The sequence below is a fragment of the Convolutriloba macropyga genome, chromosome 11 (genome assembly GCF_964194025.1).
Source record: "Convolutriloba macropyga chromosome 11, txConMacr16.3, whole genome shotgun sequence".
Classification (NCBI taxonomy): Eukaryota; Metazoa; Xenacoelomorpha; order Acoela; family Convolutidae; genus Convolutriloba; species Convolutriloba macropyga.
In genome coordinates this window covers 42,148,940-42,164,026 of record NC_134478.1, presented here as the reverse complement: position 1 = coordinate 42,164,026, position 15,087 = coordinate 42,148,940, and the positions used below count along the sequence as shown (strand labels likewise).

Here is a 15,087-nt window from a genome sequence, read left to right as displayed (position 1 = left end):
ATTGATCAAATTATGAAGGTTTTATCGTAATTTTTAAATACAAACTGTCTGTTTGACCCTCTTTTTTTCTCAAAAATAATAATCAAGGCTTCGGTGCAGATGACGTACAGTTAATTGGTTATTTTATTTGCGTGATTAACAGAAATTGAGTGAAATTGTAGATAAAAATTCTCAAAATTAATAGAATTTAAAATTCACAAACCCCCTCCACCGTAGGTGCCAATTGGCATCCATGATGTTTATGTATGTTTTGTGAGTGAAACAACAAACTATGCCGTTTTTTTATAGATTTTCAAGAAAATAAACAATTTGGATGTACGCTGATGCCCCGATTCCCAACTCACTGGGTATTCACCGACAGGACATTAACAACGGACTGGACAGTCTTTAAGTTGCAAATAACTTTTTCTAAATCTTCTCTTTAGGAAAATTATAGAATATTCTCTTTTGTGTGATTTTGACTTTGAACTGCTGAGGAGGAAAATGGAAGAATTAAAGATCGCTTTTCATTCACAAAATAATTTTTTCCAGATTTTTTTAAATGAAATTTCATTTTTCATTCAAAAATATTTTTCAGAAATCAATAGTTGCTGATCACGTTTTGTACAGAAGATTTGCTAAGAAGTTTATTTTTAATTATCCGTTTTTTACTGAGGGATTTTTGGGAAATTAAAAAACAATTACTCATTCTTAACCAAATTAATGCCAGTATACTTTAGCCTATACTGAATTGAATTGCCAGCAAAATCATTAGAATCTTGTCTTTTTGAGTTAGTTTGAAAAAAAATTGTAAATTATGCTAAAAAATTAACTGATGTAGAACCTTTTTGTATTGTTTAATTTCACGCATTTGCTCTTAAATCAATATACATTAATCCAAAGTTCTATGTGTTAAATGTTAATTAAAAATGCAGTTTGTGTAGCTATGCACTATGTAGATTGAATGTTCTGGTGCCGTCAGCTAACTCTGATTTTTCCAAGCGTCTTTGATGTCTGTTGAGTAGCTAGCTACTTCAATGAACATTAATTACTTGCCAATCTGTGGATTCTAAGGGTAGTAGGGCGTGTAATTTGAATACCGCAAACTGTTGAATAGCATGGTTTTAAGGTGCAGAATCTGAGGCCAAATTCCACAAAATGGAAAAATAGAACACTTAGTCCAATTTGGTGAAGCAGTTTATAAACATTTTTTTTGTGACCTTATTTCACATTTTGAGCCAATTTCACCTGTTTAAATTACATTTTGAGGAAAACGATTTTGACATGGACCCAATGGTCCGTTCCAAGGTAGTAGGCGCGCTTATCTGTAAAGACTAAAATAAATTGTGTCATTATTCATTTGTCTGATGACCGAAACGCTGAATATTTTTAATCTTTGAGCAAAAAAATCACTCATAGTTAATAAAATCCTATTGATTACAATTGCTGTTGTTAATTAACTCAGCTGTTAACTGTTCTCAAATAATATAATGACGAGAAAACAGTTTAACATTGGTTGATTTTATTTAATTATATGTGTTGATAGTTTTTTGTTTCAACAAATTCTTACAAATTTTGAGCACAGAAAGTCAATCTTTGTCAACATGTCACAATTCTATTTCAGCGTACATCTTAGCAGCTCCCGATTTCTAACCCCAGCTGCTAAGCCATGCGACACTCAACTGGCCGATTCCAAGGTAGCCAGCAAATAGTGGAAATGGTTCCAGAATCTTCCGCATCTTCAAACAGAAGTAGAAATCACACCAACTTCGTTCTGGGAGAAGAAGAGGGTGATTTGGAGGAAAGTGAGGAAGCTTTTGGCAGTCATCATTTGCCTGATGATCAATTTGAGATAGGAGCTACTATGTCTGAAGGAATTAGAGGAGCCCAGGTAAGTTGCGGTGTCATAATTTGTTCTAAATATTGAGAACAACTTGTATAGCATTAATTTACGTACGTGCGTGAAGTTAAACATTTTTCATTTAAAGACTTAGGTTATGTTTAAATTATGCGTTTCTTATGTTGTCATTGATAATTCGTTTCTCGAAAAACTCGTGGTGACTCGAGATTTATGGCAATATTTAACACGCAATATTTAAATACCAACAGTGTTAAGATAGAAGAAAGTCTGGCATTCTAGAATCTGGGACCGTATAGATGTGAAGTTTAAAAATTGCTCGTGTTAGTTTCAGTTACGCATCCGTTACTGAAACGTTACAAGAAAAGCTATCCAAAACTTTCCAATAGTAGATCAAAATTGGCTGAAAGGGGAACGCAAACATCACTTGTTGCATCACTGATCGCAAACAAACAGCTTATAAACTAGTTTCTCTCGGTCTACCGGTCTCGTTTCAGCTATTAATAAATAAATCCTTCAGCCGGAAAAAATTATCTAATATACTTTTATACGATTTGTTACTGCTTTGGTGCCTCTCAAAATATGACAATTTTAATTGTTGCAATATGCTTGTATTATTGTGAGACATCGCTTCCTTGATTCTGAAGTTTGCATCAGTAATTGTCTCTGCCGATGTTACCACTTAAAACTGATGGCGATCATTTTTTTGTTCTCTTTACATTCAAATTGCAATAAGCCCAGAATATTCCAATAAAATGCAATTTGCTTGCAGTCTCACAGACCTCTTTTGTGAGATTGGCGACAGTAGATTGGAATGAACTACCTAGTGAAAATAAATTCAACCAAGACAAAAAATTGCCCCAAAAAACTTAAAATCTTCTTCTGCTCAGTTTTTAACTTGAACCCTTGTGTGTTACTTGCTCAACGTGGCGTGAAGTTAAAATTTAGAAAAGAAATCAGACTTACTGTTGTTGGGTTGACATATACAGCGTATATTTTTAGAGCGTTTTAAAGCGTTTTATTTTGAGACAAAATTTGAATATACCTAATATTGTCTGTTGAATATTTAAATAAGTAACTTGTTATTATATACACTGCTGGACTAATAATTTGCTCTTTGGTGTGGCTGGAAATTCACTGTGTCTTTTTTTACATTTTTTTTTGTTTTCTGGATTATCAACAGGCTTTTTTCGTCAGTACTCTTCCAATTTGGTACAAATCTGTTCTCTTGAGGCCCCCGATGAAAATAATTGTTCCGACCCTCTTGAGGGGGGAGGAACTATATACTCAACTGGGTTTTTTTTTTTTTTGTTCAGTGAATTTTCGCCGCTCGATATATTTATCGTAGAGAGTTGAGACTGGTATCATTAGAAAGCTCGTCCAGCGTAGAATATGGAATTAAAAAGATTTTTTTAATTTTCGTTTTCTACAGGGAGTTATCGAGGCTTAAACTTCTGAGAAAAGAAGAGTGAATTCACGTTGTTTTTATTCACATTTTCCGGAATTTTTGCCTAGATTTTCGTCAATTTTGCTAAAATTTGTTATAATTTTTAAGAATAGTGTCGTTGATTTCATTTTTGAAGACGAACAAGCATTTTTGATTGTTTTGATTTAATTTTTTGGTCAAAAAATCTGGATAAACATTTCAAAATTTAGCCTTTTTCATCAACAACAGCACGAAATAAGCTACTTTAGTCCACTTTGATTAAATTTGCCTACAGTACACCCCCAAACGGCACTCATACAATCTTTGTAGACTCAGAGGGGGGCTATTTCTACTTCAGAGTCCGCAGAGAGTGCCTTGTAGTTAAAACTTTGCCGTTTTTTGCTAACTTTACTCGTTGATTATCAAAAATGCAAAATTTATTTTGAGTTTCAACTCAGAAATTATCTATATCTACAACATTTGAAAAATCAATTGTTCTTAACGGACAATAAGTATTAACAGGGGTAGTTTTGGGCCATTCTTGGACTGTTACAATCCAAAAAAAATCGGGTTGTAATCAGTCGGTCTTTTTTTTTAAAAAAAAAGACTTTTTTTTAATAATAAAGAACAGAACATATCAAATCAAAGCTCAGGAGTGATAGGTCCAACCAATTCGCTTGCGAAACAGCTCCAGGCTAATTCATTTAGTTTTTTAATTGAAAGTTTATGGTCGTTTTTTTTTAAAAATAATTGACTTTTCAATAAATAATGGCTTAATTAACTTTTCCTCTATTTTTTTTCTCAATTTGTTCAACTTCCAGCTTAGTGTCAGCAAAAAAAGACTGCTTCTTCTTTCTACTGAGTTAACATTTATTCTCGGTTGCAGTTTTAAGCCTGAAATTATTGTTTTCTGGCTTTGATACTACAAGATTTTAGATTTTTGTTTGTTTTGATATTTGCCAGTTTTTCATGTTTTCTAATTTTGTCACGTTATCACATTATTGACAGTTCTCATGTCACCTTATTAGCATTCAAATTAAAACACAATTGAACATATTAAAATCTTGAAAGATATAAATCATCGTTTTAATGGCCTCGACGCCTCTTTCTTGAAGAAATCAATTGAATTTTTTAATTTTGTCTTAACTGTCATTTATACTTTGTCGTTTCGGTCGTATGAAATTTCCTGTTTAGTGATAGCTTTCATTGGCTTTTCATGGAAAAATAGAAAAACCGATATTCTGATATTAGCAGATAGCTGATGGCTTTTATGACTTTCAAACCCATCGTTTTCCAAAATTAAAAAATAACTTTTTTAACTTCGCAATTTTGTTCTTTTTATGTTTCTTTTTGTTACCTAATCTCGTTAGTTGATTACAGGTCAAATATGACATTATGGGTGTCAAGGGAATAAAAGGGATTAGTGTCCAAAAATCTTTTTTTTAAAGATTTTGTTATGGCCTTACTGGCTTCGACACCGCTTTTTCACAAAAAAAAATTAAATTAATTTGATTTTTGTCATATTTGGCGTTCTTTTTGTAGATGCAAGAAATATTCTGGATAATTACAGGTCTCGAGGATTTCTTTTTCATGAAAAAACGACGATATTTAAATAGCTCTTTTTGTAATTAATGCCTTTCATGACATTGAATGTAATTTTGTTTCGAAAAAAAAATTAAAAGTATTACATACTTTAGCACTCCGCTTTTTTGTCTACCTGTTACCTAGTCTTACTAATGAATGGCCACGTACTACATTATAGCTGTTTGAAGAAGGCGCAATCAAATATATTTTGAGTGCCAAAATTTGGCTTGACGGTTTTGACAGCGTTTTCTGGCAAGTTTCAATTTAAATTTTGTTTGTTCTTTGTTGTTCTTTTTAGCCGCTCTAAAAAATGAATAAGGTCAGGTCCTAATGCCCTTCTATAGAAGCAGTGGTAATCGCAAATTTGTGGTAATATTAATTTATTCCTAATGGTATTTATTACTTTGAAGTTAATTGTTTCAAAAAAATAAGTTAATTTTTTTTACTTTTCTGTTTTTGTTCTTTTTTGTATAATTGTTACCCAACCTTTCTATGGACTGGTCGCATATGTTTTCTGGTGATTTTTAAGTTATTTTTGTTTAGTTTCAGGTTTATCTGACGGTATGTTGACTTTGTTATTAAATTTAGTTTTTAAGATGGACATAAATTTTTTGATATAATTAATGTTTGTTGTTGTTGTTGTTTGATTTTGCTGTTCGTTTTGACTCGCTTTCTTAATATTAACATATTACAGCAATCTAATGCATCAATTTTTACTCCACTGAGTTATTTGTTTTGGAGGTTATCTTATCGTTCATACAGAATTTTTTGAAAAAGACTTGGGCTTTTTTGGGATTCGCAAAAAATAATTTTTGGGTTTTTCTATCTGTTCCTCATTTGGTCGCCCATCCACAAAATTGTGGATGGGCGGGGTCGGAACCTTATGTGCCATTGCACATTACCGAGCCGCCTTGTTTCCCCTTTAAAAGCACAATGCAAATGCTTCAACAATTTTGTAAGATCTGACAGAACAATGTTGCTAATCGACTGTAAATTTATGTTTCCTCAAGATCGAATGGATGGTTGTCGGATTTTTTATTTTAAAATTCTTTATCTGATTGCGTACTTTTTTGGGCACTTATCCGTAACCTAAGTGGTACTGTATTTACCTTGAAAATTACATGAGAGAAGTTTAATGCTAAATCAACTCCATACGACAAAATTTTGTTCATCAAATCAGACATCTTACACTATAAAAATTTTGTCTCATAGGGATCTAAACGATTAGTAACTTTAGATTTTAAAAATCTGCATATTTTTGTCTTGTCCAGCAATAAATGATGCAAATTTTTATCAAATAATTTTAAATTAAAAAAATTTGTGGTCGGCGGCATTGGTTTGCAGTTGCAAAACCAGCTCTCGATTTATCTTACAGAAAACTTAAGCATTTTTTTGGGAAACGCAAAAAATGCTGTATGAAATATGCTGTTTCTTAAAAATCTCACTATATGTTGAGAAAACTAGTGAGAAGATTCATCGTCTGATAAAATTTGATTAGACCATCGGCAGACCTTACGCAATGAAGCTTATTCTTATCAAATGTTATACAAACTTTTAATATAAATTACATCTCGTCATAAACAATAAAAAATTATTTGTAAAATATTTTAACAGATTCTATGCAATCAAGAATTATAGCACGCATTTGCCGTGATATTTCTCGTTTAGAAATCACTTGGCAGCACCACATAGGGTTTTTAAGACAATTTGTTAAGACTACGGTTCCTTTCCCATTCATTAGTGTTGCATTTTGTTTCAACTCGTCTGTGCTTTATTTTGTAACTGAATCGTGCTGTTATGTTTTGTCGAGGTTGACTCTCGTAGTATCAATTGTTTTCCAAAAATTAGATCAGTTGTGTCACTGTATGGGTTTTTACTAATACTTTGTAACTTTTTAAAAAGGTGATGAATAAACCGGCTGAGAGACTGATGAATTTATCAGAGTTAAATGCTGAAGATCAACATCCCGGGAACGTCCCACATCTTGTAGAAATAGTTAAAAACAGAACATAGAATTCTATTTTGGTCTAAATTTGCTTAAACAAGACAAATTTGAGTACAAAAATACAAAGCGTTGTTGTCGCCATCAAGCGCTTCACTTGACTCCATAATCGCGGTCTTTGAACAGTTTTATCTTTCAAAGCAATTAAATGGAAAATAACACTTTCTTTTGAAAACAGAAATCAGTAATAATTGAATCTATACCTTATCACTCAAATTGTAGAGCTAAATTAGTGCAGATTTTTAAAAGTCACATTGTTTTGACTTCATTTCTACTGTTGGGATTATAATTGTAAGCATTACACCTTATAACAGTTTTTTCCTTTTAATGAGTCCCGCAAGGAACACGATATATGTATTCCCTCAAGCTGTAAATTCCAACGAAAATAATTAATATAATACTGCAAATGAACAAAAACTGTTGAATAGTTTTTGCTTTTGACGAAAAAATAATTATACGTTCTTATACATCAATTATTGACGAATTAACAAAATTATTATTATATACGCTTTTTAAAGTAATACATTTCAAAGTTTATATTTTGATCATCGCTTTATCATGGACGAACGTCAGGTCAGTTGAATACGTGTGTGGGGCAATTGCAAAATCAATTATTTTCTTCCCTTGGAAACTCATCCGCTTCTAGCGCTAAGGTTTTCAGTTTTTTATGCAATATATCGATACACTAAATAAAAAAGCTCATGAAAATTAGGTCCCGCGGAATGGGACAAGGATAAAAAAAGTTCGGGAAAAAACTTGGGAAAAAAGTTCTGTGTTTCAGATAACCTAAATCAGCACAATTTTATTAACCTCCTTTTTGAAAATATTTTCTTTGTTATTGCAGTACCATGTGTTAAATTGTCACCGATCAACTTTAAAACTTGCAAACCTTTAAGGTTAGTGTTGAGATGGTGAATCCCGAGAAACGAAATGTAATCAAGCTCATATTTGCGTCATGATTGTTTTTATGATCAAAACTCGTTCCGATTTTGCTCATTTTCAAATCTAAACTGGCCAAATTGTTTTCTGGTCTGGCCATAGGATACTGCATAGGAAACAAAATCCCAAATGCGAAAGTCTTCCAGCTTTTCAAGCGTTTTTAGACATTTTCGCCAAATCCTTCACAATTCAGTTCTCAATGATACCTCAATGATCAACGGCCGGATTACCAAATTTTTTGCTCAAGACATTTTGGGGATACATTTTTTTAACATTCAGAAGAAAAAATAAGAAAAGATACAAAAGTTGCCAGTTTAGCCCCGAATATTAATTAGATCCACCGTTTTAGAAAACGCCGGCCAGCTACTCGTAATGAGCAAATAACACGAATTAATTGGTTCATTAAAAATTTCACGTTAGGTTTCAACTTTTTCGAAAAATTTTGAATAACTTAGGAATTTGCAAAAATAAATTTATTTCAAGAAACTAAGCTGGAATTTTTTTTGGCTGAGCTAAAATGAGTCAAATAACCAGTTGCCTTCCAGTTTTTGATTTATCACTACGGCCTATAAGTGTGAGGATCTTTCCAAAATCTTTAAAGACTAATTTTTCCAAATATCGCGAATCAAACAAGCTGGTGACCAATTTTGATTATTAAAATGAATTTCAAAAATTGCACTTTAGTTGCTAGATATAAAATGAAAGCAAGAATTGCTATGATTGCGTCTGCACGGCTGTGGCATATGATATTCATTACAGTGCAGAGGTATACCCAAATCGTCACGGGCAGATATGACCGATGTGTGTATCTCGTGTCGTTTTTACTATGTTTAATACATTGAAAGTGGTACAATATTGCGGAAAATAGCTACTTTAGCAGAAACCGGCAAAATGGAAGGAAATATCGTCTCCCGTGTTAGCAAAAGTGTCCTAAGTTTAGCCGCGGAATACAAGTACAAATTTAATAACCTATTTTTCGCGCGAGTTGTATCACGCATCCGCTCCATTTATGTATTAATTTTTCGCACGCAATGTAGCTCGATTTCGCATATAATTCGCAATTAAGCCTAACTTAATTAATACTTATTTAATTAAGCCTAACTTATTACTACTAGTAGTACTTTATTACTACTTTATTACTACTTATAGTACTTTATTACTACTTATTTCTGCTTATTAGTACTATTTATTACTACTTATTAAAATTGGCCAATCCCACATTGACATACAAAGTCTTTGATGTGCGAGGGATTTTTCGGTAAAAAATCAGTTTTTGTGGTAGCATGTATTTAAAGCACTTTAAAGCTTTGAAGGCTTCAATTAAATCTTTATTAAAATGCTTATTGCATGCTCAAAATGCGCGCGAATAATAGATACCTAAATTGAGCGGAAACGTGCTACAAGATTTGTTACCTAATTTTTGCATCGAATGTTCTTTTATTTCGCAAAAATGGCGGAACCCCTTTTGCGAAAAGTAAGATACAAAGGATGTCACCTAATTTCGTTCATTGTATGTAACTAATTTTCGAGCCAATTTTACTAAGGCGGAAATTTTGGGGTATACCTCTGCATCGTAATGTTCTAAACTTTCAAAAACTTTTTATAACCGTTTCTGAGGTCAAAATTTCAAAACAGACAAATCTTGAAGTTTTTTGATGAAGTTTTTCGTATTTTATTTTATTTGTTTTTGGTTCCTGTCACAGTAAGTACTGAAGCTAATGTACAGACTGTTCAAATTTTGATTAACACATGTCCCTGTTATTGAGCTGAAAAACATCTTTCGAACATTTTACAAAAAATCTTTTGGAAAAATGCATCATTAAAATTGTCTAGTTTTTAGTTATCAATGTTGGAAAAAAAACAACAATTATCTTCTTCTTAATGTATCTTAATTTTGTAAAATAAAGTTTAGCTGTCATCTTTTAACTAAACATTCTACAAAAAAAACTTTTAAATTAGAAGACAGAACAAGTCAAATTTTCATTGCGCGCGTTTTGAGCTGCCCGTTCTAGATCAACTCTGCCATGTTTTTAGGCCTCTGAAATTCACTGCAGTTTTTAATTTTCTGTCGATCAACTTGATGTTACTCAGGAACTAAAAATTTTGTGTTGAACTTTTCTTCTGCGCAAATTTAATATATGATTGAGATTAGCAACTAATTGCATTTTCAGGTTATGACCCGGAGGTCCATGGAGAGAACACTGACAACAGGCGGAGAGTCAGATGACAACATTCTCGTTCAGACCACACCTCGAAACTCCAAACTCAGAAAAGTATGTGCAGATGTTTTTAGGATGCTAGCTGTTGATTAGCGTAGATCCCGATTGCTGTAACTTATTTATGCTAATATTTGTTAATCGGTCGAATGAAATGCTCTTATGTTTTGTTGACACCAATCTGTTGACAAATCTTTATTTATTTATAAAACAGAAGTTCCCAGACATTCGAGAATTTTTATCGTGATCTTACAAAATTCTTACATAAGTGTCTTACAAATACTTATAAGATTATGCGTCGCCTGACTAAGACTTTCTAGGACAATTTATCAGCTCTTAAATGATAAAAAGTTTTATATCAGATCTGATAATAATTTACACGATATTGTACAATTCTGTCAGATCTTTCAGGAAAATTCTGCCTAATAAGAGCTTACACGATAAAAATTCTGCCAGACAAAAAATGTTTGTCGTGTCAGATTTTGTAAGATAAACATTCGGAAAGCTATACCTCATCTTTTTGATAGGATTTTTACCAGATCTTGTTCTATAAAAATTCTTTAAGTATGGCATGTTCTTCGAATTCAAGACAATTCAGAGTTGATTTCAAGTAGTAGCCAAACAACTACAGCATGAAACATTTAAGTGACAGAGCAACAAAGAGGAAATAATCTGATAGTGTCCCTTGAGATTTATAAGATATTGTGAAAAAGATTTTTCGAGTATCAAAAGTTTTTTTCCGAAGCGGTGATTATCAAACAAATTTTTTTTTAAATCCAAAACGATCTTGGACTGCTAAGATTAGCCATAGTACGTAGCTGAGACTCAAAACAAAACTGCCGCCAAAAACGTTCGTGAACATTGCTTACGTTAAAAGCTTGTAATTGCTTTGAATTTTTGTAACTCGAGTCCGCGTCTCGCCGTCACAATTTTTCATAAATCAGGTTTTAGTCAAAACACGGATAATTGTGACAAAAGAATGTCAGATATGTCCACTTAAAGAAAAAAACTTTTAAAATGTACTTTTGGTGACGTAATGTTCTCTTTATGAACATCAAATTTTGAGTTTTTCTGGTTGCTTTTTCAATTTGTTGCCTGTTATTATTATTGCTAATTCTTAATTTATGGAAAACCATAATGACGCTGAATGTCAAAAATGTTTCAGCTGAGAGAAGAAAAGTTTGGATTTAAGTATTGTTTTGTTAACTGCAAAGGAAACATTAAAACTAAATCAGTTCATAATATTATTAATGAAATTAGAATGTTGGCTTTCAAATTAGTTTTTTTTTAACTTTATTAGAAAACTGTAAAATACTTACGAGGATGTTATTGTAAATTTTTCTAGCTGGTATTCAATTTATATTTAAAACATTTAGTTTTTAAAAATGACCTATGGTTTATTCGATTATTGGCTTTCCCATAACCTTTTCACGTGTAATTTACTTTATTTGATTCCTGATGATTTTTTCGTTGCATTTTGGTTCACGGATTTGTTGGCGACGAAACAATTTTTCGGGTTAATTTTTTTCTTATTGAAATTTTAATTGCTTCAAACAATATTATGGACTAGTGTCAACCTAACAGATGTTTTTTGACAAACTTGTATATTGAATTGAGAGCAGACCTGGGGAATCTGTTTTGTGGCTTAGCGCATGGGGTCCAACCCTTCAATTTAAATCATATTTATACCTTCTAGAAAATTCTATAGGTACTTGTGTGAATGAATCTTGTGTGAATTAATACTGTTTGCTGCGCGGTTGGCCAGGCAGTCACTACATCGAATTTTAGAGCTCCTTTACTGGAAAATTTGTTTCACAATAAATGAGACTATTGGAACAATCTGCTTTTTAACAATTCGACTGTATACTTGTTTCAAAAGAAGTCAACAGAAATTTTTCATAAGAGAATCAGGAAATCAATTTCATGTCCTATAAAATGTTGACTTCTTTGAGAGAAAAAGTTTGTTTTCGAAGACCCCAATTACGAAAAAAATCTACAACAGCCTAACTAAACGAAATCACTAAAAATTTGTGTCAATCAAAGCTGGACATTAAGATGAAAATAAGAAAAAATAACGAATCATCTTTAAAGCATTTTTCTGCTGAATTGACAAAAGAAACTTTCAAGTGATCTGATCAATTAGATTTTGCTTTTTTTCTAGAGAAAAACCTCAAGATGCAATTTTTGTAACCATCAAGCAAGGAGACCATTAGATTCGATTCTGGTTAATCTTTAAGTCATTCTCTATCTGAGTTTTAAAGTGAATTTCTTGGTGATTTGAATTACAGCTCAATTGAAAATGATCATGAGGGTACATTACTGGTCATTTCTCGGGTTATTGCTGATACAACTTTCTTTGATTTTATACTAGGTCATAAATGATTTTTAGGAATCATACTTTGTCATATGTCATTTGCATGAATTCTTGGTAGTCATACAAGGATCATATATATCTCCTAGAAAATATACAGGGACCATACAAAAATTAAGAACTGAATAATTTTCATTTTCTATTGAAGTTCAAAAAATTTATGGGAATTCATACAAGGTCGCATATGACACATAAAGCATTGACTGGTGCCACAAATTCTCGTATAATGTAGTCAGAGGACTAATTGAATATTTTATCGCATTTTGAATCCACATCTGATTTTTTGTGTGCTCTAAAAGAACAGTCGTTCAATTAAAACATATTCAGAAAACGAATTTGACTTTATTGGCAATTTTGTTTAATTCTTTCTTATAAATGAGCATTTATAAGTGTAAACTGGCTTCAGAGTATATCAAAACATTAGTCATCCACTTGGACTTACCCTTTTATTTAGTGCCCTACTTTAGCCTAATTCTGCCTATGACGATTAATACGCCGTTATTATCACCTTCTGATCAGTACCTCAAAGTGTGATAGGAAAGTCACAAGCAAGTACTCCACTTTGTGTAGGAACGTCTTTTGGGAGTGAGAATTTTACAAAAAGAGATTTTTCACTAAAAGTTGCTTAATGTTTTAAATCTAGACTTTTATTAATGAAATTAGAATGTTGGCTTTCAAATTAGTTTTTTTTAACTTTATTAGAAAACTGTAAAATACTTACGAGGATGTTATTGTAAATTTTTCTAGCTGGTATTCAATTTATATTTAAAACATTTAGTTTTTAAAAATGACCTATGGTTTATTCGATTATTGGCTTTCCCATAACCTTTTCACGTGTAATTTACTTTATTTGATTCCTGATGATTTTTTCGTTGCATTTTGGTTCACGGATTTGTTGGCGACGAAACAATTTTTCGGGTTAATTTTTTTCTTATCGAAATTTTAATTGCTTCAAATAATATTATGGACTAGTGTCAACCTAACAGATGTTTTTTGACAAACTTGTATATTGAATTGAGAGCAGACCTGGGGAATCTGTTTTGTGGCTTAGCGCATGGGGTCCAACCCTTCAATTTAAATCATATTTATACCTTCTAGAAAATTCTATAGGTACTTTTGTGAATGAATCTTGTGTGAATTAATACTGTTTGCTGCGCGGTTGGCCAGGCAGTCACTACATCGAATTTTAGAGCTCCTTTACTGGAAAATTTGTTTCACAATAAATGAGACTATTGGAACAATCTGCTTTTTAACAATTCGACTGTATACTTGTTTCAAAAGAAGTCAACAGAAATTTTTCATAAGAGAATCAGGAAATCAATTTCTTGTCCTATAAAATGTTGACTTCTTTGAGAGAAAAAGTTTGTTTTCGAAGACCCCAATTACGAAAAAAATCTACAACAGCCTAACTAAACGAAATCACTAAAAATTTGTGTCAATCAAAGCTGGACATTAAGATGAAAATAAGAAAAAATAACGAATCATCTTTAAAGCATTTTTCTGCTGAATTGACAAAAGAAACTTTCAAGTGATCTGATCAATTAGATTTTGCTTTTTTTTCTAGAGAAAAACCTCAAGATGCAATTTTTGTAACCATCAAGCAAGGAGACCATTAGATTCGATTCTGGTTAATCTTTAAGTCATTCTCTATCTGAGTTTTAAAGTGAATTTCTTGGTGATTTGAATTACAGCTCAATTGAAAATGATCATGAGGGTACATTACTGGTCATTTCTCGGGTCATTGCTGATACAACTTTCTTTGATTTTATACTAGGTCATAAATGATTTTTAGGAATCATACTTTGTCATATGTCATTTGCATGAATTCTTGGTAGTCATACAAGGATCATATATATCTCCTAGAAAATATACAGGGACCATACAAAAATTAAGAACTGAATAATTTTCATTTTCTATTGAAGTTCAAAAAATTTATGGGAATTCATACAAGGTCGCATATGACACATAAAGCATTGACTGGTGCCACAAATTCTCGTATAATGTAGTCAGAGGACTAATTGAATATTGTATCGCATTTTGAATCCACATCTGATTTTTTCTGTGCTCTAAAAGAACAGTCGTTCAATTAAAACATATTCAGAAAACGAATTTGACTTTATTGGCAATTTTGTTTAATTCTTTTTCATAAATGAGCATTTATAAGTGTAAACTGGCTTCAGAGTATATCAAAACATTAGTCATCCACTTGGACTTACCCTTTTATTTAGTGCCCTACTTTAGCCTAATTCTGCCTATGACGATTAATACGCCGTTATTATCACCTTCTGATCAGTACCTCAAAGTGTGATAGGAAAGTCACAAGCAAGTACTCCACTTTGTGTAGGAACGTCTTTTGGGAGTGAGAATTTTACAAAAAGAGATTTTTCACTAAAAGTTGCTTAATGTTTTAAATCTGGACTTTTCGTTCCTAATTCCGACTTTTCTTTTACTTTTCTTCCAGTTTTATTCTCCCCTTCAAAAGTCTTAAGCTCAAAAGTCTTTACTTTTAACCCAATTTTATCCCTCATCTTCAAAAGTCTTAATCCCACTTTAAGCCTTCCTGACACGATTTGCTTCTAGCTTCCAAGACGGCGCTGGCCTAAATGAGCCAGTTAAGTGTACTTCATTCTGAAGCGCGAAATATTGCAGACGAAACATCACAAGATGAAAAAGACTTCGTTCAAAACAAAAACAAGCGCAAGCGAACCCGAA

At 32.1% G+C, this 15,087-nt stretch overlaps 2 protein-coding genes across 8 annotated transcripts in view; both read left to right on the top strand.

Moving 5' to 3' along the window:
• LOC142349531 (putative acetylcholine receptor chaperone) overlaps positions 1-15,087 on the top strand; it is a 359,559-nt gene that overhangs the window by 59,892 nt on the left and 284,580 nt on the right. The gene's annotated exons all lie outside the window — the stretch shown is intronic.
• LOC142349530 (uncharacterized) overlaps positions 1-15,087 on the top strand; it is a 170,257-nt gene that overhangs the window by 66,668 nt on the left and 88,502 nt on the right. For 6 of the 7 annotated variants that reach the window (XM_075401154.1, XM_075401152.1, XM_075401150.1 and 3 more), the window contains exons 2-3: positions 1,604-1,870; positions 9,960-10,061. In XM_075401154.1, coding sequence (XP_075257269.1) covers positions 1,649-1,870; positions 9,960-10,061 — 324 coding nt within the window. In that variant the 5' untranslated portion in view covers positions 1,604-1,648. Of the gene's footprint in view, positions 1-1,603; positions 1,871-7,318; positions 7,423-9,959; positions 10,062-15,087 lie in introns of those variants that run through there. The other variant, XM_075401156.1, reaches the window with a different exon arrangement.